Source organism: Ambystoma mexicanum, chromosome 12, assembly GCF_040938575.1.
Source record: "Ambystoma mexicanum isolate Mex_15411 chromosome 12, UKY_AmexF1_1, whole genome shotgun sequence".
Taxonomy (NCBI): Eukaryota; Metazoa; Chordata; class Amphibia; order Caudata; family Ambystomatidae; genus Ambystoma; species Ambystoma mexicanum.
This window is the reverse complement of record NC_090936.1, coordinates 400215791-400240547: the sequence shown is the minus strand read 5'-3', so window position 1 is coordinate 400240547 and position 24757 is coordinate 400215791. Positions and strand designations below refer to the sequence as shown.

At 44.0% G+C, this 24757-nt stretch overlaps 1 protein-coding gene across 1 annotated transcript in view; it reads left to right on the top strand.

Annotated features, from left to right (window-relative positions):
* The window catches only part of OVCH1 (ovochymase 1), a 1424491-nt gene that overhangs the window by 709646 nt on the left and 690088 nt on the right, over positions 1-24757 (top strand). The window contains exons 12-13 of the mRNA XM_069628530.1: positions 20679-20819; positions 21414-21544. Of these exons, the coding sequence (XP_069484631.1) occupies positions 20679-20819; positions 21414-21544 (272 nt within the window). The remainder of the gene's footprint in view (positions 1-20678; positions 20820-21413; positions 21545-24757) is intronic.

The following is a 24757-nucleotide window of genomic DNA, read 5'->3' as shown; positions in this document are numbered from 1 at the left end:
TGGTCACTTCAAGCACTTTAAAGAACTTTCCTTGAGCCGTGGATGAGCTTCTTCTCAATCTAACCAGCACTGTCTGCGCTTCAGTCACTGTCTGCGCTTCAGTCACTGTCTTATCAAATCACCTGTTTTTTCATCCCAATTTCGGTATCGTTCTGCCTACACACATTTGGTGGTGCTCTGGCTGGAACGCATCTTAGTGCATGAAACTTGTGAATCATACCCTCTTCCCATAAATGGGGAGAGGTTAGCTGAAAAGAAATTACCCAATTGAAGTGCTCTTGCCAAAGACAGACTGGAAACCTTTGTGCGATGCAGTAGTTTAATATTGATCAGGAATTTCCAAGCATTGCAATAGTGCAAATGCTAACTGGGAGCGGGGCTATGTGTATTTGCACAACAACCGCTGAGCCCAAGGGGAAACACTAAAAAAAAATCCCTCCTTGTGACAACTTAAGTAAAGAGAAGAATCTTAGCAAGCAAATTTAAAATATCAACAGGTGCTGACCTGGAGCTCTAGAATATTACGGCTGGCCATTTCAGCTTCCCAGTTTAAGTCTCAAACATTGTTCTGATTTTAACATTTCCGCCTTCCTGTAACTTCCAATTATTCCTTTTAATTCTTGATTACTTGGATATTTTATTTGCCATTGCACATATGTCTTCCCAGAATTCGCCTTCCTGCAAATACCAATGAAAGCATCAGCTCCATTTGCCCATTAGCTGCATTGCTTCCCAACAATCTATTTCTCACTTTTCTGTTTAAGGTAGCCAGTTCGGTAATCGATTAGCTTCATCCATCATATCAGGATCTTAGATTTACACATTTTCTCATGTGTAGTATAACTGAGTTTGTTTGAATTACTTGTGCTCCGTATCCATATAGATTTCTTCCCCTAGTATACTTGCCCATTAATCTGTGCATTTAGTGTTTGTATTAATATGCAGTACTTGATGAGCCAATAATATTGTGCTGTAGAATATGCATCGTCAATTGTCCGAATGCCTTTTTACTTAGTTTAAGGTCCTTTGCTGTATTAAGTAGGTTTTTTGCAGGCACTGGCATTCAGTAAATTCCAAAAGTTTTATAAGGGCCTCACATAATTTAGTCAATCAGTGCTAACCTGTGGGACCTTCTTGTTTACTCCTACTTTTATTTCCCTACTTAAGCAGCCTTCAAGTGTCTTTTGCAGTTGGTCAGCTGGTGCAAGTGGATCTAGATTATGTGACCTCTGCACCAACCACTAATACCCCCAACTTGGTTGTTGACTCACTGGCTGGGTCTCCTGGACATCCAAATGAAATGCAGACTAAGAAAATTCTTGTTTGGTCCTATAATGTGCAATGGATTAGTTACACTGCCTGTCATACCATGTAGACCTCCTTGCTACAGCACTCTCCCATCCTTCGTAAAACTATCAATATCCCACATTCACCCCTGCAACACACGCCTATTTTTATCTGCTTTGTATGTTTGAAGCCTGCTCAGCTGTCTTCCATGACTCTGCCAACCACAATCTTGATGCCCTTTTCATTACCAAAAACGTGCACCCTCCTCACCCTACATCATGGGCTGCATCCTATCCCACAGCTACAGTATCCAGTATACTTGCTGCACTGGAAAAACTGGGTAGGGTGGCAGGCGTCCATAAGAAACAGGCTCTATGTGGTAGTCTTGACCCCCACACACACCACTCTTTTTGAATCCTTCTAATATCAGTTCCCCATCTTAACTGTTACATGGCACCAATTTACAGGCCATCCCAGGCGAGTGGTAACATCCTATATTATCTCTGCAACCTTAGCAACAGCCCGCTTCTCTAATATCCTCCTCAGAATGAACATCCTGCAGTCCCAAGCAGCCAAACGCGTACACCGCTCTACTCTTCCTGACTGAGATCGCACTCTCTATCCCCCCTCCCGGTGCATGTCAAAAGACAAACTGTCTACCTAGTCTTTGCCTCCTCCCCACTCCTCATGCTCAAACCCCATTCCCCATGACTGGACTGACCACGCTGCAATACTCCTTCTCAAATTGAAAACACAGCTGCCCCACAAAGGCCAGGCTAAATGCCATGTGGTTGAGCACTGCTCCAGAAAATGTTTCCCACAATATACACACTCGAGGCAACCTTCATAACTTTTTCTACTACAGGGAACAACTTCAACGTTCTGGATACTTTAAACCCCTTAGCTAAACATCTAGTGCATGCACAGGCACCCACTAAAGTCTAATCACCCCAAAGTGCAACCTTTTTCATTGGGGAACACAAGCTTTGCGATGGGTGAGTGTGCACAGCTGTTTTCACTTTTCATAGTTTAATAGTGTCCGAGCGTAAGTCTCAGTCTGTCCTGTCACTCTGCCTGTGAGGAACTTCAGTGACGTGAGACTTCTGCTTTCCAGTTCGTGGTGTTTGGCCCTTTAAGCTCTAGACTCCACCATAAAAGGTGTTCGTGGATGCGGAGTCAGAGCGTGAGTCCCAGTCTGCCCCAGTCCGCCACATTAGCTATGAGTGAAATGGTTGCGGTACGCGGTCCAGACACGACAATAAACATTGCAGAAATCCCTGCATACACGACTAATTCTCCAAGCATCTTGTATCTTGTATTACACGGAGCAGATTCACAACCAACTTCAGCGTTCGTGTCGGATGAGGTAAGCGTTGCAACTTTAACCCCGATTGCATCAACAACATTGCTAATTTCGTCAACACACACGCCGATATCTCCATTGATGACATTGTCTGTGTGTAAGCTTGTTTCATGTTTGTCCTTGTTAGCTAAAGCAAAGTTGCCGACAAAACGCAAAGTGTTCGCTAGAGACCTAAATGTTGACCAGCCTTGCAGTTTAATTGCAGAAAGTACATTAGTTTCAGTAAACAAAGCAAATAAAATGGACCTATCAGGTGGCGATCGAATTGTTAAGGACAAGCATGTGGGAGTTGGCAAGGTAATTGCAGTTGAAGTTGACACGGCTTCCTTCCAGTCCCCTTTTGATAGATTTCAAACCTCTAGCACTCAAAATTCCATCTAATTCTGACAAACATGATGACTTTATCTTTGTACCTCCCGTACATGAGACCAGTACGATGACCACTTTGGCGAGCCACATTAATTACCTCGCAAAACGAGCTCACATCTGATAGAAGCTGCTTAATTAATCTAAGAACAAGTGCAAGAAGGGGAGTTGATTTTGCAGCGCGTGAAGCTTGTTTAATAGAGCGATTATCAGCAGGTGAAAGACAAACAAATTAGTAGTTTTGTCTCTCCAGCAATGAATAAAACGCCAGCAATTGTTCATAGATGGCTAACCTCACTGAAAACAGATTGCACTTAGAAATGACAAGCACTCCGCAGGTTAAAGGCTCAGCCCTGCAGAACAAGTCAGAGAAACCTGTCACTCAAGTCGGAGTTTGTCGAAATCGGCCGAATGTTCAAGTGCAAACTTGGATAAAGGTGTTTCGCAACATAAAAAGGGGAAGACAATCGACACAAGTCGTACATCATCTTCCCCAGGTGTGCAGAATAACGACCCCGTCCCGAGCAATAATGAAAAAGCAAATGTATCCATCGCGGCAGGCATCCAGATACACAATAATGTGCTAGCCGCAACTACTTTGGCTCGAATTCCCTTTGTAAAACTGAGTCTTTAAGAGAAACAATGATAGAGCAAAGTACACAACTCGTAAATATAACATCAAAATAACGACAATGGAACAGACAAATGCCTTATTACAACAAAAACTGGAACGAGAGTCTGACATATCTTCCCAATGGCAACGTCGGCTGGGAGACCTAGCCTTGAAAGACATACTGACAAGGCGGATCAAATGGATGCCATTATTGAATGTATGAAATGGCTATGTCATTCTGATAGAAGTAGACCTGTGGCAGGTTTGTTTGGAGTGATAACGTTAGCTGAAATCAAAGAAGTGCAAAAAAAATCCATGTGTTCAAACCAAAAGTGAAATTGGAAAATGTATGCCGAAAGAGACAGCGTAAACCGTGCTGTTGAAACTGTGGATTCTACCTCAGTAATGCAACTATCAAAACCTGATTCTTTAGTTGACCAACCTGAGCAACACAGGTCATTAGCTCAAACCAACAGTTTGGTGAATAACTGTTTGCCACACATGGCAACCTGACGCAACTATAGTCATGAACAATTTAAATACATTTGGAATCTTTTCAGGCACAGCCAAAACATAATAAATATAAAGAACACACCTAGTACTAAAAAGGCGACAAACCCTGCAAATGCAAAATAAATTGAAGAAAAATACAGCAACTAAGACAAACACAAAGCAATTTGTAAGAAACCTTGACACCACAAAGGCTTATTTTCAAGGAATCAGTGTACGTACACATGAGGAATCCAAAAGAATATCTGCAGGAGATCACAAAAGCAATACAATGTAATTTTTTTTTTAAAGAAGTCAGACTCTCAAACAAAAGGAGGCAAATTGAATCAGAAGAGTGTTCAATATCATGCACCGAAGGTTCTATTGATCTATGTGAATACTCAACTTTTTCGATTTCTTCTGAAGAAGAGTCAGAGGATCTAGTTCATCAGGAGGCTACCACAAATCATCAATCAATCGCTCCAAGGCAAACACGAAGTTCTATTGTAACTACTTAAACTATTCAGCAGGCAATCAATAGGACTGGCATACCGTCTTGTAAAGGGAAAACCTTGACAATTGATCCAAAACCTGACCTGACCTGTCGAATGGCGAATACTGTGAAGTTACCAACTAATGTTCAATCTTCGAAGTTGAATCCCAAAATGACAGCAGGCCTGTTGCGGAAACAAAGTATTTAACTTTCAAGAAGTCAGTATGCAAAACAGAATCCAGGCCAAACACTTGGAAAATTCGGCTGGACAATATCTCATTTTAAACCGAGGCAACATGATGCGTCTTCTGTATAACTTTTCACCTCTACGAACAATTAAATCTAATGATATTGCTATTGTAGAATAGAATATATTGCAGAAGATTGTCTAGACAAAGTATATCTTCACATCAGCTCTCATGCAGTCAAAAATACCTTGATGGCGGCTAAAGACTAACTTCTTCTAATATATGGCTTTGACTTGGCCGTTGAGCAAGACCTCCACAATCTCTCATAAAATAACCTCAAATCAAATGGCGAAATGAGATCAACAAATGAAAGGGGACGAGATGCTTTAAGACAGCAGTTCAAAATAAATGATAGAGAAAATGGAGAAGAGCCCCATAAGGATACAAGGAAATCTGTAATTAGGCCAGACGTTAAAAACTCGAATTCAGCATAACTGAATCGGAGCCTCAGACAGCGTCTTGAATTCTTGGAATAGCAGGGGATTCACACATTTGTTTTGGTCTCTTCCTTTCTCATTAGATAACAACTTTGCAATTTGTCTCCAAGAGACTTGGCTGCGGGAAGCACCGTTAAGAGATGGGTACTCTGTATTGTTAAATCCAGCTGTGAAAAATCATCATGAAAGGCCGTTTTCTGGTCTACTTACTATGGTGAATAATGCCAGTGGGTGTAATATAGAAACACTGAATCCCAATCTGTTTGTCCAAGGCACTGTTACAGCTGGATGACAATACTCTTGTCAACACCGAACAGTTTTTGTTAATAAACACATTGGAACCCTACGATTATGTCGACTATGCAGTATATATCCTCAATAAATGACATGATTGACTCCACCATGATAAAATATGAGTTGATGATAACCTTATGTGGTGGTCTAAACTGCTCATGGTTTGACTGTGATAAAAAATCCACACATGCACAACCAAACAGTCAAGCCTTGTTTCAGTGCAGAGGACAAATCTTTAAATAAGCACTATCAGCAAGAAACTGTGAAATGCTAAATGGCAGGACAAAAGGTGATATTCCGCCTAATTACACCTGCCATCGCAATTCAAGTGAAAGAATTGACCAATTTTGGACCATAGTATGTTTGAGATCCAAATATAATCATCCAAAGGTTGAAGAATCCTTTAGTAGTGACCATAACATCTTGGTACTATCATGGGTGCTGCCTAGAAAGATCTCAGAAGTGAAGTATCTGTTACTTCTTGAAATCAATCACAGAGCAAATAGATTAAAAATCAATGGATATCAAATTAACATTCAAACAGGAGATCACCTCAGATAACACTTCAGTACACTCCAGAATAAACTATGATTCTCTTTTAATGCAATTCAAAAGAACATGAAATAAGTTTAAGGCAAGTGTAAATGAGAAAAAATACCAATTTAGTGAGGCAATAAATCAACAAAAGAAACAACTGCATAAAGATCAACCGTAATTGAAGGAGGGAGTGAATGTTCAACTGCATATTAAACAGCGAAAATAAAAATAGCGTAATTGGTTGAAAAGTTTTGCTTTCTCCAGAGATCAAGAGCGTGCAGAACGAATCTTCAAACTAATCCCCTGTCATCAAGCTAAAGAAATATGGAGTATAATAAATAACAATTCATCATGTCATGACATCAAACTAATACATGAAATCTCCAGTGTGTTGGCAAGATCACTTTTCGAAATGTATTCAACAGCAAACTTCCACAAAGCAATATAGCCTCATTGGAGATTGCTAAATGGGAATCAAGTGAATCTGCCGAAGACATTGGAGCCACTATCAAACAATTGAAAAATTCTTGTGCGGCTGACCCAGATGGCTTAACCAACTTGGTGATAAAATCAGACTGACTACTGGGCCAGGTTTATGGAAGAACTCTTCAAATTGATCTCTTGTTCGAAGCAGTCGCCCAATTCATGGAAAACTGCTATAATTATCCCTGCATTTAAGAAAGGCAATCGAGACGATCCGGCAAACTATCGCCCAAACGCTCTGCTAGATATAATGGGCAAGATTTTTACAACCTTTTTACAACGAACATTATCAGCATGGGCTATGAATGCTGGCATTTTAGATATCCGCCAGAGAGGGTTCACAACAGGAGTTGGAACGGAAGTAAATCTTCTGATATTAAATATCTTAAAATTAGAAGCTATAAAAAGGAAAATCTATTCCTCACCTTTGTGGACATGCGGCAAGCTTTTGACACAATAAATTGTGAAAAACTCTGGAAAAAGCCAAGGCAGTGGTCATGTCCTGACTATGTTCCTTCTTATAATTGCTTGCATGAGAAGACTTCAATCAAAATATGGATCAACGTAATGGGAGATCTAACAGATGACATTACTACTAATAAGGGAGTTAAGCAGGGGTGTCCCCTGGCTGCGCTCCTTTTTAAATTGTTCATCTGTCTCTACAGCTTTAAAAGCAGTCCACTGTTTTCCACCAAAAGTGAATGGGCAGTTGATCAGCTGGGCCTTATATGCTGATGACTTAGTGCTCTTAGACCCCGCTCCGATTGGCTTGCAAAGACTAATAACAAAGCTGCAAGGATATCGAACTGAAAATGAGCTTGAAATAAACATAGGCAAGACAGACTAAGATCCTTGCTGCTGGTAAAATGCTGAACAAAAAAGATAAGAGCTTCAAGTGGCATATTACAAGTACACCAATTGACCAGGTGCCATGTATTTGCTACTTAGGTACTCAATTCAACAATTCTATCAGGGAAAGAGATTGGATGTTGGATTTGAAAAATCGGATAACTGCATTCTCACTACAAGGTGCAAAGTTACATGCAGAGTATGGCAAATTCACAATTCAACCTGTCCTGACTTTTTTTTTTTTCAAAAGGTGTTGCCATCACTTACATTTGGTGCGGAAGCAGGATGGACACTTGCGCACCAGATGTGGAATGCTTTGGAAGGTCAATTTTGGAGATTAGTGTTTAGATTACCAGTTTGCGTATCAATGATTACCGTGAGACATGAGCTTGGAATTGATTCTGTGTGGTACAGTTCTGTTAAAATCTGTAGCAGCATTGAGGAAAATTTCCTTGATTGATCAAGCGCCAGCATATCGGATATTCACCTCGTCTACAGTGTTTCCTCATTCCGGAATTCTGCTAATCTGGGCAAATAAACTAAAGCATCTTCTTGACTGTGCAGAGATAAAGTGGGAAACGGTAATGATGACTCCACCAACAGCCAAAAAAAATTAAGAATGTGGAATTGGCTGCAAAGCAATGCCAGGAAGAGCAAATTAAAATCTTCACTATATTTAGGAATAGCAGCAAACAGTCTTGACCATCTACCAAAATATTTAGCAAAATTTCTGTCGATTTCACCGAAATCCATTTCTAAGGTTGGGGGTGTGGCTACGAGGGCCATGTAGGAGGACGCGATCTGGAGGAGCTCTCGAGATCCTGAAATGATCCTGGTGAAATAGTGCATAACAACGTGCCTATGACTGCTGAAAACACGCATGTCGATGTGTGAACGGTCTGACTGCACTTGGTGAACTTTTGGAAGGCTTGGGAGGAACAGTGGTGGAGTTTTGGCGAAAAAGATAAGGAGCGCCAGAGACGGAAGACAAAACAAAATGGCCGATCAACGACCGGAACAAAGGAAGGAGCAGGTCGCACGTTGGTCGGGCGATAGGAGCGGACTGTGTGCGCATTTGTAACTTGCGCTGAACGCAGGTCCCCTGGTTCATGTCTAATAGAACAGTGAGACCGAAGGCGAAGCAGCCCACGTTGGACGACTTCGCCAAGACGTCCCCTGGTCTGGAAAGTTCCAAGAGCAAGGATAAGTCGCCTACAGGCGGCATGCCTGTGAAGGGTACTAACCAAGAGGTCCTGGCTGCGATTGCGCACTTGAAGGCAGCCTGGGAGGCTAAGCTTGATCTGGCCGTAACCGAGTTGAAAACGGCATTGGACCTTAAGGTCGGTGAGGTGCAGGAGGAGGTCCGGCAGGACGTCAGGTCCCTGGCGGAGCGCACTGAAACCCTCGAGGGTGGTGAGCCCGAACACCGCGGATTGTGCCTCCCACAAGGCCGAATTGCATGCCCTGGTGCAGAGAGTGAGCAACATGGAGAACAGGGCGGAGGAGGCGGAAGGACGCGCCAGAGGGAATAACATTCGCATCGTGGGCCTGCCAGAAGGATCAGAGGGCCACGATCCGACAGAGTTCATCGAATCTATGCTGTTGCAGGAGATACCCGGTGGAGCCTTATCTCAAGGATTCGCGGTGGAACGTGCGCATAGAGCTCTAACAAGGAGGCCGCCGCCGGGAAACCCACCTAGGCCAGTAATTGCCAAAATCCTTAATTACCGGGAGAGGATACTAGAACACTTCCGCAAGGGAGGAACGATTACACGAGGAGCGGCAAACATAACGGCCTACCCGGACTATACCCTGAGTGTTCAATGTAGCCGCATGAACTTTGGGACGGTAAAGCGAGATTGAGAGAGGCGGGCCACAAATACATGTTGCTGTACCCGGTGAAATTGAAAGTATTTCACAAACACAAGACTTTGTTTTTTGAGTCTCCGGAGGACGCCATGGGATGGCTCGACACACAGGTATGTCCCCAGGAGCCTGACGTTCCGACGGGAAGAGGAGATGGAGGAGATAAGTAGTGCACAAGGAGGGTGCTACAAGATGGCGCGGAATAGGTCTCTGGGACTTGATTATAGTCATTTGAGCGGCCTTAGGCAGAGAAGGTCAGACTGTTGCACAATATATTATGAGCACTGTGACTATTGCTGTATTTAGGGGAGCCTTGCAGAGAGGATCTCTTTACCTCACTTAGTAACTTTAAGTGGCCATTAGGGCGACTTCACCCTACTGAGCGCTGGGCATTGGTTGGTGCGTGCAGGGCTATATGTGGGGGTGCATGAGTTCCATTGATGGAGCTGGGCAGCAGTTGGGGAGTGTGGTATTGGGGAAGGGATGGGTAGAGGGTGGGGAGGGAAGTGGGGAGTTTGGGGTGTGCATAGTTATGGGGAGTTCGAGTTTGTACATGAGGCTCCAAGAAAAAAGCCAGAGGGATGTATCTATCGCGTGGGCAGGTGGGATTTGCTGCACGGAAGGGGGGAGGATACTTATGAGCTATGGGGGATCTTAAGATCGTTAAGTGGAATGTCAGGGGACTCAATAGTTAAAGAGGAACAAGGTCATGATGTATTTGAAAAGACAGAAGATTGATATTGCACTGTTGCAGGAAACGCATCTGACTCAAAGTTGGAACTGGTGGGGAAGAAGTGGAGAGGTATTGTAGTGGACTCTCCGAATTCTGCCTACGCTAGGGGAGTGTTGGTCTGGGATGTACTGCACGTTCCGCTCCAACTTACACAAGAGGTGGTGGATACAGAGGGGAGGATGGTCATATTGAAGGCACTGGTGGAGAACAAGGAGGTATGCATTGTAAATACGTATGCCCCCAATCAAAACACGGCGGCATATTTTAGGACTGTGTACCAACCTGGGTGCGTCGGTGGGGCGGTTATTTGGGGAGGGGATTTTAATTGTGTGCTGAACCCCAGGGTAGACAGATCTGATAAGATTGATAAGCCCTCCCTAGCGGCCAGGGCTCGCAGATGTTTGGAGGCTGAAACATCCTAATGAGGAACAGTATTCGCATTACTCAACCCCGCAACAACTGCATACAAGACTTGATTATTTTTTTGCCACGCCAGATGTGGTGGTAGAGACCACCCAAATAGAATCCTGTCGGACCACTCGCCTCTGGTCCTGGGATGGCAGTACTGCCACCCCAGAGCGCGGATACCAACGTGGAGCCTCCGGGCTGAGGCGCTCAAGGATCCGGTCTTCAGAGAGGATATCGGGGACGAGATCACACATTATTTCGAAGAGAACGCTGGCAGTGTGGATTCGGCGGGCACGCTCTGGGAAGCCTTTAAGGTGGTATTGCAGGGTGCTGCCATTGCTAAATCAATGGGCCTGCAGGGTGGGGTCCTAACAGAGTTAAGGGAAGCTGAGGATGAACTGGAACGGGAACTCAATAGGGGAGGGGGGGATGCAGAGCCAGAACTTAAACTACAGCAGCGGTGTGCGGAACTTTGGGAAAGGCTCTGCAACCTCAACTATAAGAAGTATGTTGAGAGACAGCATGCAGGTGGGGATAAAACGTGCCGTCTCTTGGCGTGGCTATACAAGAGTGAAACCCCTAGGCCCCTGATTAGGACGATAACCAGAGAGGATGGAGAGGTAGCGAACACCCAAGAAGGAGTCAATGAGGCATTCTTAGACTATTACAGGGCACTATATGAGGACAAAGGGGGGGCAGCCGAGAGGAGATAAGGGACTTTAAGAGATATGGGATTACCTAAGATTAGTGCCGAAGAAAGAGGAGCTGGATGCACCGATTACTTTGGAGGAGGTGGTGAGGCAGCTGCCCACCAGTAAGACCCCGGGTGCGGAAGAACTCCCTAGCGAATTTTATAAAGCATAGAGAGGAGGTACCTATTCCCCGCAGGTGCCGTTGGTTGCTTTGGCAGGGGAAGACCAGCAACTAAGGATGATAATCGGGACCTACTGGGAGTCGGTCGGGCTGGTTACATTGGGGGATGTCTGGCAAGAGAGGGCCATTAGGGATTTTGAAGGACTAGGGGAAGAAGCGGGCTTGCATAGGGGCCAGTATGTCACGTACCTAAGGTTGGTGCAGAATATTCGTAAAAACTGGCCTGAGACTATTGGCGGAGGAACCAGACACCACTGTGGGGACAATATATGACAGAAGGGGGGGGGTGAGAACTCTAGATTGTATGAGATGGTGATGACCCGGGTTGGGAAGGAATTGACGCATTTGAGGTTGGATTGGGAAAACGGAGGTAGGAGCACAGATGGAAGATGGGATGTGGGAGCGTGCTATGGGATACCACAAGGTGGTGTCAAGAAATGCCAGATTACAACAAATAGTTGTATATAACGCACAGAGCTTACATGACCCCGATGAGAATATCGAAGTTTGTAAATGTGGGACGACGAGCGTGCCCAAAATGCGATAAGGAAAATGCTGATATGACACATGTTTTGGTCTTGCCCAGTGATTGAGAGTTTCTGGGGAGAAGTGGCGCAAAAACTAGCAGACAAAGGGGTCATGCTCATTATAGATAAGGCCTGGGCCTGCCTGCTGGGAGGGTTTCCCAGACCACGGAAACTTAAACATGTTGGGAAATTGAAGGACTTGGCATACGTGCTCGCAAAACGAAGGATTGCCATGGGATGGAAGCAGTGCCATAAGCCACGGGTGGAGGTATGGTGGCGGGAATTGCAGAAATGGGCAGAGGCTGAAACGGTGGTATGGCAGGAGGCATGTAGCATGTGTGGGGAAGAAGCGAGTACCCTGCTGGCATGGAGAGTATTAATAGCAGGACTGTTTGGAACAATAACAGATTCTGCAGTCTCAGAAGGAGGCGATACCCTGCCACACGCAGCAGATACGGAATGAGAAGGACAAACAAGCTCTTGAGGGGGTAGGCATTGGGGGAGCAGTGATCTTGACTAATTGATGTTCATGTGATTGTTGCAAATAGCGCCGCCAGTTTGGTTTGTGGTTTGTATTTGTTTTAAAAAATAATAAAAACCGTTTAAAAAAAGAAATATCAATTTCTAAGGTTACGGTTGAATGAATACAAAACTAAAGAGATCCTACCGTACAGACAAGACAAGGGAACTGCTGATAATGTCTGTAGGTTCTGCAGGGGTGCAGTAGAGTCCTTGAAACATTTCATTAGAGTGTCTTGAATTATCTCATGTAAGATCTGTTTTTGGGCACATTTGCTCTGTTAAATGGAAATATGGAGGAGTGGTGGTTTTCTGTGCTATAGAGTAACCACGTTCCTCTAACATGTGCTGTAGTGGACTTTTTAGAGAAGAGCCTGTCGACCTCATCAACCACTGCAGTTTAGTCGAATAACATAGATGGCTTTTGGAGTCTGATGATTCAGTGCTTGGTCTGGTTGGCTTAGCCTGTTCTTGGTTTGATTAGCAGTTGATTAATGTCACTTTCATGATGGCTTCTATCATTCTATTCCTACTTTATTTGATCTCGTCTTTTCTCCTTTGTGGTGGTCTCTCTGCATTCTATTGTCGAAATGCGGTTATGACTAAAAAACGAACATAAAGATGCTGTGAATTGTAATTAAAGTTTGTTCAAACTATGTTACAAGTAAAATAAAAAAATATATATCTCAAGTAACTCATATTGGAGTGGGGTGCAAACCCAATGTGGAGTGCCTCCGTGTTGGAAGCAAAATTAATTGGAAGAGAACCTAGTCTTGTTGGCCTCCACACTGCACACCCTACATTCCACTTGGAGGTTATCAGTTTCTATCATTTAGACAAATGGTTAGATTCAAGGTAATTCTAAATCAGTTTTATTCACTGGTTACAATGGTCTTCCAAAGACGTATATTTAATTTGGTTATAGGCAGATGCATCAATGGCCAATGCATTTCGGACTCTAGTAGTCCTTCATCAGGGTGTGTATTGACATTTTACATGATCAAAAGTAAAATTGTTTTCCACAATATTTACCTCAACAGGTGTATAAAAAAAACCTGGAATTATTGCAACATACAATAATGTATCAATTATGAGTGCATTAACACGATTAAATCATGGTATCATGTGTAACAGGCCACAAGACGGTAGACTAAGACACATAAAACATGAGGCTTCATATTTTTCATAGTGTGGTTATATTGGTTAATATCCAATGTGCATAGTGTGCTTTCCAGGTACACTCACATTGTTACTGTTCTTTAGATTCAGAGCCTTTACTTCCCAGTTGAGTGAATTAAGTCTGTGAATGTGACATGTCAATGTAACAATACATGGAATGTGATTAATTTCTTGGATAGAGATCTAGCAGTGTCCCAAATCTACTGGCACGTGTCGTGCTTATGACCTCCTGGCGCACTTAACATTAAATAGTGATTCATTTCGTAATTATTTGGACCTAGCTACTGGGTTTTGGGGTTAACATTTTGGGCACATGTTTTTAAAGGTTTCTAGCAGATGCAAGATGAACGGTCATCTGACATAGGCTTTTTGGACAAGCAGATCTGTGGTCTTTTAAACTGTCTATTCCGTTTCGAATCTCCCATCAATTCCTCCTTCATTAAATGGAGGTAACATGAATTGAAAGGCCCATTTACGTAAAGCTGTCAAGGGCCCAGCGAGAGTCCTGCCACGCAGACATGTAGGCATTGGGGACCCAACAGTGATTTACAAGTTAATGTATGGATAATCTGTGTTCCTGGTAACAAATATGGAGGAAAGAAAACGACTTGTGCTTTGATCTGTAGAAAACGCAATGATTCAACAAGCTTTCAATGTGTCCTGTGAAGGATCTGATGGACCTATCCCTGTGACACCACCGGTGACCACCTCTCATGTGGCCAGGGGACGGCAGCTGCCACCTGATCCTGGGGGTGGCGCCGGCTAGGAGTCAGGATCCTATGGGAGAAGACTTCTGGGGGAGTGTGGGTGTCCATGGATCAGACCTAGTATTCCCCTGTTCCTTTACAGGATGAATCTCCCATACACAACATATTGATGACCTATTGTGGCTCCTTCCCTGCTTCCCCAAAGGAGAGTGCAAATTTTTTCTTCAAGTCTCCACAGCAATCCTCAGACATTAACCTGCCCTCAGAACATGTTGATACCATTCTTACAATGTTTTTGTGCAAGTTGGTAAAAAGAAACTGCCATTCCTACAAACCCCTTAACACTGAGACAAGGAAGAGGCATGCAGGAATGCAGATCAGAGGAAGCACTGAGCAAGGCAAGGCTCTAGTCGTGAGCATACACCTGTGCATGGGGATGTGGTTTTAAAAGTTCAGAAATGGCACACTGCTGGTGGGAGCAGACTGCAGCTCTTCAAGAGTCCAGAGGACCAAAAGAAGCACGTTGGCGTCAGGTGGCTCATGTAGTGAGCAGAACTGGAAGACAGAGAAGCATTCATGGGGGAAAGTCAGAAGCGAGAAAAGTGCTCCTGACTCTTTCGCCAGTGGAAGAACGCAAAGCGAAGCGTACCAGGAAGCCGCGAAGAGAACCCCAGCCAGCATCACGAGACATGGAAACTGAAAGCTGAGCAAAGCAAAGTAGAGCAAAACTAGTGGCTGTCCTCGTTGAGCCGTGGAGTAGTCGCTGGGACGAAGGGAATACCAGGGCATATTGACAAACACGATGCATGTTAAACATTGAATAATACAAGTCTGATAAAGAGAGCAAGTAGTTTCTTGATAATGAAAGTAAAAAGTTAAAAGCATGCTGGCCTCTGAAACCTTTAACGGACAAGGTATATTAACCCACAATGCTAAGGTAGTGAATGTTGATGGAGGACATCATTCCGTGATCCTGAAAGTAAGATGTTAAAGGCATGTTTGCCTCAGAAGGGAATCTTTAACCGGCCATGCATATTGAGCCACAATTCTAAGGTGGTGAATGATTGGAAGTGTGAGCAAAACACTGATGAGGAAATGGACTATGGACAAAAGAAGTTAACAAAAGGGGCCAACCTGGAAAACTATCTAAAGTGGAGTTGTAGAGACAGTTAACTACAAGAAGCCCTGGCAGGAGAGTATACCATGTCATTACAGGTGTGGGAAAGCCAGAAGCTTTGGTTAGAAAATATACTATGCCATTGTTGGTGAATGAAAACCAGAAGTCCTGGCTTCCGATTAGGAGTCTGGTCAAGTTCAAAGCTTCTTGCTTGGTGCATCGTGCCATTCATCACTCTGGCGCTGAGTTTTTAAGGTCTAAACTGACTTTTTATAATCCTGCTAGATGCCTACACTCTTCTTCTCAGCTCCTTAGCATCCCTAGGTTTTGCCGTACTTGTGCCGGAGGAAGATAATTCTCTGTGCTGGCTCCCACACTTTGGAACTCTATCAAATCTTCAACATCGCAGTATCTCTTGTTCTAATTCCTGGCTGCATCAGTCTCTACCACTCTTCCCAGCACCTAGATGCCTTTGGCCTTAGTTCACACTCTAGAAGTTTCCATACCAGGCTGTTGGAAGTGTATGAAAACAAGCTTTGGTAAGAAAATATACCAAGCAGTTGTAAGTGTATGAAGTCCTGAAGTAAAGTGTGCCAGGCAATCACCATTGCGTGAACCTAAAGGAAAGGGAGAAACCCTGGGAGGAAAAGTATACCAGGTATCTTGACAATCTAAAGGCCAAAGATGGACATGGACTTGTCTTTGATATTGAACAAGAGGAAAAGACAAATATTGTCAAGCAATTGTGAAGAAAAATCCAGGGGAATGGAGACACCCCCTGGGTTAAGGAACTATATCCTTGAGAGACTTTGTTGGAGTTAGTCATTATTTTTTTGGAACACTTTTAAAACACTGAAGGCCAAAGACATCACCTTTTCAACTTAAGATTTGTTTCATTAGAATGGGAGGGCCAGAATAATATTTTGACAAATTGTGGGGGTGGGGGTGCACCGCTTGTTTGAATTGAAGTAGTTTATCTAGTTTCAAAGAGAGCAACTTTAGAGTATCAGGTTAGAGATTTGTAAAACAGTGTTTTAGATATTTCAGGTGCAGGCGGGCTAGAGTCACAAGACCACTTGGGACACAAAATTGTACAAAACCAGAGCTGCGTATTGCTGCGCAGTAAGCCCAAATGCACACTTAATGGAGCATAAGCTCAAATGTTTAGTTATTACCACATACGTAGATTTTTTTCAAATTAATGAGTGACAAACTGGTCTTTTTCTAAGTCAATGAGCATTAGTCTGTACTATTTACATAAAGCCATTCAATGCAAAGCATGTATTTCAATAGACCAAATGTATAGACCAATATATACTACAATATTTAGAGATTTGGTACATTTTAATCTACCAACTTTTTTCAAAAAATAAGGTTTCTAACAAAATTGTCTAAACAAGCAACATAAAAACATAACATAGGCATAACAAAAATCATGACACAAAGGTCTCGTGGGGTGATCAGATCCCTCCTAGGGAGGCCTTTTCTGGGTTTAATACACAATCAACCCTATCCAGGAAAGTCCTTTGATTTTATAGGTGACCAACGCGTTTCGGATCTAGTGATCCATCTTCAGGGTGGGGCTTCACTGTTCCTAAATACGAAGAGTTATTGGAGGAGGGTAATCTCCTAAATTCTTTTCCTGTGGAGAGTTCAAAGGGACAACTATTTAGTCATATCAATTAGTTAGGCTTAGTTAAATGGCTAAGAAATCAAAAGGGAGGCTAATATCACTAACCTCTTGCGGGGGAAAGTTGGAATCCGAATATTGACCTGACAAAAGGAAAAAGGTCACTCAGGTAAGTATGTTCTACTATACGAGTAAGTCGCTCGCATTTAAGTTGTTTACTGTGATCTAGACCAATCGACTCACCCAGTCTTCAAATGAAAATCTCTGGAGACTGGGAAGGCAGCAAAGCACGGTCTGCACGACCATAAAAAAGGGTTGCACTAGTTAAGTTAAAGTTTTAGTAAGCTCATTTGCTCATGATAAGGCAATCGCAAATTGTCAGGCAAGAGGCACAATGACTGCCTGAAATTGTAGACCGGCACGTAGCCTTTCGAGTGGTATTAATGTTAGGTAATCTGTGTGTCTCGTAAGGGAATAGAAGACACTTCCATGACTAGCGAGGAGTCTGTATTATGGCCCACTATCTGACAATCTCAGTGTACTCAACTAGCGTTGGAGCCTCTCTGTACGCGCCGACCGCTGCTGTGAGCGTGGCGCGATTCAGGTTGGCATTCATAGTTGTCCCGGCAAACCTGTGCACGGGACCGTCGGGCGTCGGCCATCTTGGTGGTGGCGTTCAGCAAGAGCGCCGTTGTCAAGGAGATGGAAACAAGTTATTGGCAGCTATGTGTGTGCTGCTAAACTTCAGTCCTAATTGTCCTTCGTAATGCAGAAAGAACAGAGGGAAAGGGAGTTCCCTGGTTCACTGAGGTGAGTATTTGAGGCCGTAAATAGTCTTAAGTGATGTGAATGGGGGCACAACCACGGCTCAAAAGAATCTGCGGGGTGTCCCCATTTCGCATCTAAATTAAATGTATCCAAATTAAGGGGTATGAGTGGGGCCATGCTAATGCCGCTGTTGAGGGTGAAAAGAGGTAAATCACTGGTCTGGCATACGAAGTCAGATGATAAATAAACGTGGAAATTCCAACTTAAAATGCAGTGTCAATACAACAACCTACATGTATACTCTATATCAGCAATCTCAATAAACCAGAAAGACAATTCGAACAAAACAGTTAAAATTCAATGAAGTGCTAACCACATTCTACTAAACAGTTGCATGGTGTAAACTCAACAGCATTAAAACCTATTTTCAGTAATGTGGTAAGGACTGATGCACAGAAAAGGATAATGACTATTTGAAATGCAAGTCTCTGAGGTTATTGATGAAGTTTCACAGAAAGCACATTAGGTCCAACTCTGTATTCATGCCTCGAGGGCTCAATGGGTCCAAAAGTTCAATCCATAAAATTTCATGTTGAGCCAATTTGCGTTGTACACCCCCCCCCCCCCCCTCTGCTGCCTGACGTAACCTGTTCTAGGATGACACATTTTAACTGCGCCACAGTATGGTGAGCCTCACAAAAATGAACTGCAACCGGTGATTTTAAGCTTTTGGTGCGAATATTGGATTTATGCTCGGTCCATCTCGTTTTTGCTTTCCTGGTAGTCATTCCTACATAGTAGAGACCACATGGACATTTGAGTGCATATATCACATATTGGGCATCACAAGTGCAAGAGTGTCGTAACTGTATTTGTTTCCCCGAGTGGGGGTGTGTGATGTAGTTGCCTTTCATGATATTGCCACTTGGCTGGCAATTGTAGCACGGAATCGTCCCTTTGTATTGTGTTGTAGTGCTGGGAGATGGAATCTCGGCTTTCACCAGGCTCTTCCGTAGGGATTTACTAGTCCTGTAGGGGGATCTGGAAACAAGTGTTGTAGCTGTGGGTTCAATTGCAGCATGTGCCAGTTCTTTTTTTATGGCTCTCTTGACTCTCATGCTCTGTACTGAGTAAGTGGTGACATACACCAGCGGTTCCCCAGGTTTTGTTGGTTTAGGTACCAATGTGTCTCGATTTATATTTCTGACCTTTCCTGCTACATCGGTGATTAATGTTGAGTCATAGCCTCTTGCTGCAAATTTGGTTTCCAAAGCGGTCGCTTGGCATTCGTATTCAGTGTTTTCTGAGATATTCCTCCTATAGCGTAGAAACTGGCTGTGTGGTACGCTGTCAATAGTTCGTTTAGGGTGAAAACTCGTAGCAAGTAATAGACTGTTCCTGTTTTTTTTGTGTAGGTCCTCGTTTCAAGTCTGGCTTTGGCTACATAAACCTCCACATCCAAAAAGTGGATGGTTGTCGTGCTTCTCTTTTGGCAATTTAATGCGTGGATTCATCCCATTTATGATTATGAAGTTTTTCAATTTGTCACGAGGACCTGTCCATACCCCAAAGATATCATCAATGTACCGTACGTACAGATATAGATGTCTCATCCACCTCAGTGACGATAGGACGTGTTCATGTTCCAGGTAAAACATAAATGCATTGCCATAGCATGGTGCCATAGCTGCACCCATGCTCGCGCCTGATGTCTGAAAGAAGAATCGGTCCTGAAATTTGAAGTTGTTGCTAAGTATCAATTTGAAAAGTGTAAGGAAAAACGATTGGTCCCTGTAACATTTATCCGATCTTAGTATATGCCATTAGATGGCCCACGAAGCAGGGCTAGAAGCTATGTTTGTATATAATGACAGGACATCCATGGAGAACAGTACGTCTCTTTCATTTACAAATTGTATGTTAAGTTGTTGCAAGAAATGCATTGTATCTTTAACATACGTTGGTGTTTCTTGTACCAACGGTTGAAGGATTTTATCGAGCCAGTGGTTCAAGGATACTGTTGGTTGCTGCTATAATAGGAGGTCCTGGTGGTTTTAAGTCTTGTGGATTTTAGGTAAAATGTACATCACTGGCATGGCATGTTGGTTTTCAAGGAAACGGCGTGTTTTTTCTGAGATGACGTCCTTTTCTTCAGCTTCATCAAGAACTCCTTTGATCAAAGATGGTACTGTTTCAGTAGGATTCATAGGGACTTCAAGGTAGGTTTCATCATCCCTCAGTTGGCGTTCAATTTCCTCAACGTAATCCTGTTTATTCATCAGTACAAGGGCTCCTCCCTTGTCTGCTGGTTTGAAGATAATGTCCTGGTTATCTAAGAGGTTAACCCATATTTAATGTGCTGGAGTTTCATTCCTGAACTGTCAGTCCCTAACTTGCTAAATCCCTTTGCAGTTTGATAGTAGGGTATGTTTGTTTTTTTCTAGACTGAGTGAACTCCCAAGCGCTGATGCGCAGAATGTTTGTTGTAAACCCTTACTAGGCAATTTGGATTTTTTTTTTTCACAGGACCCTTTGGTAGTTATATGGGGTTCAGTAGGGTTAGAAGCAGGCATTCAAAGTATGTGACATGGGTAAGAAAGGACGGAGTTGCATAAATGTATACCCCCCTGACTACAAAGCATGAAATAAACTAGATACACAGCATTAAATCTGAATCAAATCCACAACACTTGACTACCAGCCATTTAATATGTCTGCATGGAGCAGCGAAGTGTACAAGTGAAACCTGATGGTAGCAGTTAGTAGGGTAATGGGAACTCCATAGGTTAACTGTGCAGTGATACCAGGGCCAAATGCCTCGGGAGCACTATGTAAAGAAAATACAAGGTACTGCTTTAAACTCATTGATGGTTTTTGATTCATTCTCTTTAGATAAGGTTTGTGGTACAGTTTTGCCGTCTACACTTTTGGTACATTCAAGTCAAGCCACAGTGAAGTTTGTCTCGGATTACAGTGTTGCTGCCACAGGGTTTGCATTGTCCTTCATGCAGGTGGCCGTGAATGGCCGTGAAGGTAACCATTATCCTTTTTTCAGATGTACCACTTTGAATGACACAAGGCAAGATGACTCTCCGATTTGTTTAATGTTGCTGGCTGATTGGTTGTTCATATATTCAGTTATTGGGTTGAATACCATATTGTGCAGCAAAGGTGACACTACTTTTGAAATATTGCACTTCATATTTGCTTTTAACAGACTTAACAATTCCAATGTTGCCTGATATTGGCACACCATCTTATAAACTTCCCATTCTCTTAACTGGGTCTGTGAGTAGTGTGGGGCAATTGACATTCTCAATGCCATTTTGACTCCAATACTATAAAGCTAATTAAGTCCAAGCCTAAACAATGACTACCCGCTTTAGGAAGCGGAACTCCTCGGCCAGATAACTGTGCTGCCAACATTTCTCTAAAATGTTTTGGAGGCATCATAGTGCTGGTATACGCGACTACAAGTTCTGACCCTGTTAAGCCGGGCCTCTTAACAAGCTGATAAAACGGAACTATTGAGGGAGTATTTTATTCAATGTATGTAGAATGCTTGAATTGATATTTGCAATGGAAAACACTCTCCAACTGATCTGACAATGTCTTGGATTTAATTAGATTCTGGCTGTGGAAGTCTTGCTACTCTGCAGAAAGCTGGAACAATTGATACAATTAATTATCCTGGTCCCTACACCCCTCTCACTGAATGTCACTGGTTAATTCAAGCACCCTTGGCGTATGCTGTACAGGTAAGAAATTAACTAACTTGTGATCAGTGTCATTTAGTTATGAGCAGCAGAGTAGGTATTCTACTTGCCACTATCCAGATTTTAAGAAATTGTCTTGGTCTTCTAATCTTTGGCTCACTTTGTATATTATCTCTTGCACTATTTTTACAATGTATATAAAAATCAGAACAAATTGTCCTGGTTTATGGACATGTATATGCATCCTAATTGCCTTTGGGGATCATTAACTTCCTGGCATGCTAGGCAAAGGAGGGGGGGGGGCTCAAGGAGGATGTGGGGTGTCTACAAAGTAGTTCTAAATGTTTAATGACCATGTTGGGTCTATCCAAGGGTGGGTGGTAAATACACATAGTAATGTTTGTCTTTTCATGAAAGGCTATACTATTGAAGCTGTGTTGAAATATCAAAGTATGTGTGTTTCCTTTGATTTCTAGTTTGTGTACTTGTGTAAGGCCAACAGTAAAATGAGGAACAAAATTGGTCTGTCGAGGCAATACTTAGCTGATCTGTGTTCAATGATAGTTTTCAAACACTGAACATTTAATAGGTAGTTTATGAACATTTCGAGATCTGTTAAGACTGCAAAAGAAGGCAAACGTAGACTGGGGCATGAGTCTACTTGATCTATGTGGTGGTGCTCTTTTTGCATCAAAATGTCCAAAGATGATGCCAACACGGGGTGCATGGATGAGAGACTCAAGTCTGTGCTCCTGACCCCAAAACCTGCAAATGTGTCCCCATTTGCCTACAATCGGCAGCCCCCACAATGCTCCTCAATCTGTAGACACCCCAGAGCACATGCTGGGGGAAAAAGTCAGATAGAAATCGGACTCTCCGTTCCAGAGAGACGTCGCCAAGACTGGTGGCTCCCACCCAGAGGCGAACAGTACATGGCTTACAGCCACCTTCCTGGAACACCGCGGGCGTCCGGTTGCCACACAGAAGAACTCGGAACCAGGACCAGTGACCCAGCCGCTACAAGTAGCACCCGTTGGTCGGTCCGACCGGGCTGGTTCCTGTGCAAAGGCTCGACAGCTATGTCTCCCTAGCCCGCAAGCCCGCAACGAGACGGTCACAGCGGCCTGCCTGATTGCAACAGCCCATGTCCACACACGTAATCTGGCTGCAGCAGCCTGGGTAAGGGCTGCAAACATTAGTTCCCATCCCCAGACACCCACACGGTTTGCTATATGGGACACAGTGACTCCAGGCCTGCATCACAACAGGGGACGTAGTGAAAAGCCCTTTCAAAAACTTCAGCTGTCAGACAGCGAGTGTGCTCTGGGTCTCCCTGCCCCGTCTCCTCCCTCCCCCTGCACCGTCCCGGGTGTCGATGCAAGACCAAGGGATGCCGATGGCTGCTTCCTTACAATAGCGCACTGACCTAATGTTGCACCAGTGCTCTGCCGGATTGCTGTGAACCGACGGAGCATCGCTCCACACAATTGCTCAGGCCATCCGACACCGGGCCACAATTGCCGGTGATCACATGGCTCCCTGTGGACCATAAACAATTTAGCTGGCAATCAGGACTGGAAGAGATACTGGGCAGAGACACCATCGGGAAGAGAGGACCCCTAACCCAATCCTCCACGTGACTGGTATAAGGCCCTAAGAGTGCCTTGAACACCTTGACCCACATCTAACTGCCACACATTGCGGCAAGCGTCATGCCCAGGGCAGTGACCAGACACACCACCTCCCCATTCGCCCACTTCGGCCTCCTCTATATGGAGATAGAAGTTGTTACACCATAATACTTGGCAAGGCGATTGATCCCACGAACTCCATGCAGTGGCCTACCAGAGGACCTGGTCTCACCCACAATAATTTTCTTCCTCCCTAACAAACTGAAAGGTGCACGAGGAACATGCAACTGTGACACCCAGTCTGGCACTCTGGTGGTGCCATTATACGCACCGGACACAACCCTTGTTGCCCTACCCCCAGACTAGGAATACCAACGGGCACACAAACGGGCCCACAACTTCACATCCTGTGGTCATAGACCCTCCCGCAGACCCCAACCAACTTTGCTTAAGGGCCAATTTGGTAAAGAGATACGAGGACCCAGTGGAAACGCTGGCTTACACCCCGGAGTGACCCGGAAGGAGCGCTGTAGGTGTGGGGGGCCCCCGAATCGGGGCGTGTGCCCACCTGCTCCTCTTACACGTGGTTGGTACACCTGGGTCGACCGGACTCGTTTGCAAACAATGCCAAACTCGCAGCATTGTGACCTAGATTCTGAGATCCTACATACAGACCAGCCACAAGTCACTACCCAGACGCTATGTAACCAGAATTAAGATCCCCTCGCCATACGAGCCCTGAGACAACTAAGATGTCCTCTGACTTCTGGCTTCCAATACTACATTACCATAAAAGGCCCCCAGTGACTACATCACAACGAGGCTGGGGGAAGGGCACACCAGCGCATGGAGTGTAAGGACAGAATAGCCAGATTTGCATTCCCTGGCGGACACAACAGCGACCCCCGCTAACACTGCAGTAACAATGGCAGCGGAAATGCAGAATTCAATGGCCACCAAGGGGGATGTTGCAGCACTTACGAAATAAGAGGCACGCGTACCAATATTGAAAACAAAGTGGACAAGATCACAGCAGGATGTATAAAATAGAGGACAGGCTCACGGAAGTGGAGCACAACCAATCATCCCTTGACACTATCGAAACACAAATGGACGTCTGACTGGGTGAATTAGAACGCTGTGAGGTGGACCTAATATTGAAGATGGATGACTGAGAACCGAGAAAGGAGGAACCACCTCAGTTTCTTTGGAATCCCAAAAAGGGAGGAGAGACTGAAGGCCGAATAGAAGAAAATTATACATCAGATCCTAAAGCGACTCTTCAATGACTAATCCATGAATGCCACCAAAATCGATGGGTTTCACAGGGCTGGCGGACCAAATGGAGGCCCGAGATCTGTTCTAGTTCACTTTCATAATTACCCCGGCAGACACAATTCTGAAGAAAGCTAAAATGAAGAGCGCACTGAACTTGGACAAGGAGCAAATTACCATATACCAAGATCTTTTATCCCTGACCCTTGCGAAGAGACGGCTGTTTGCCACTAACCAAGTGGCTCAAGGAAATAGGAACAGGCTACAGGTGGGGTTACCTATTCTCCATCACGTTTGAACTTGATGGACAAAGGCAAAAACTCATCACAAACTCTGAAATCAACATTGC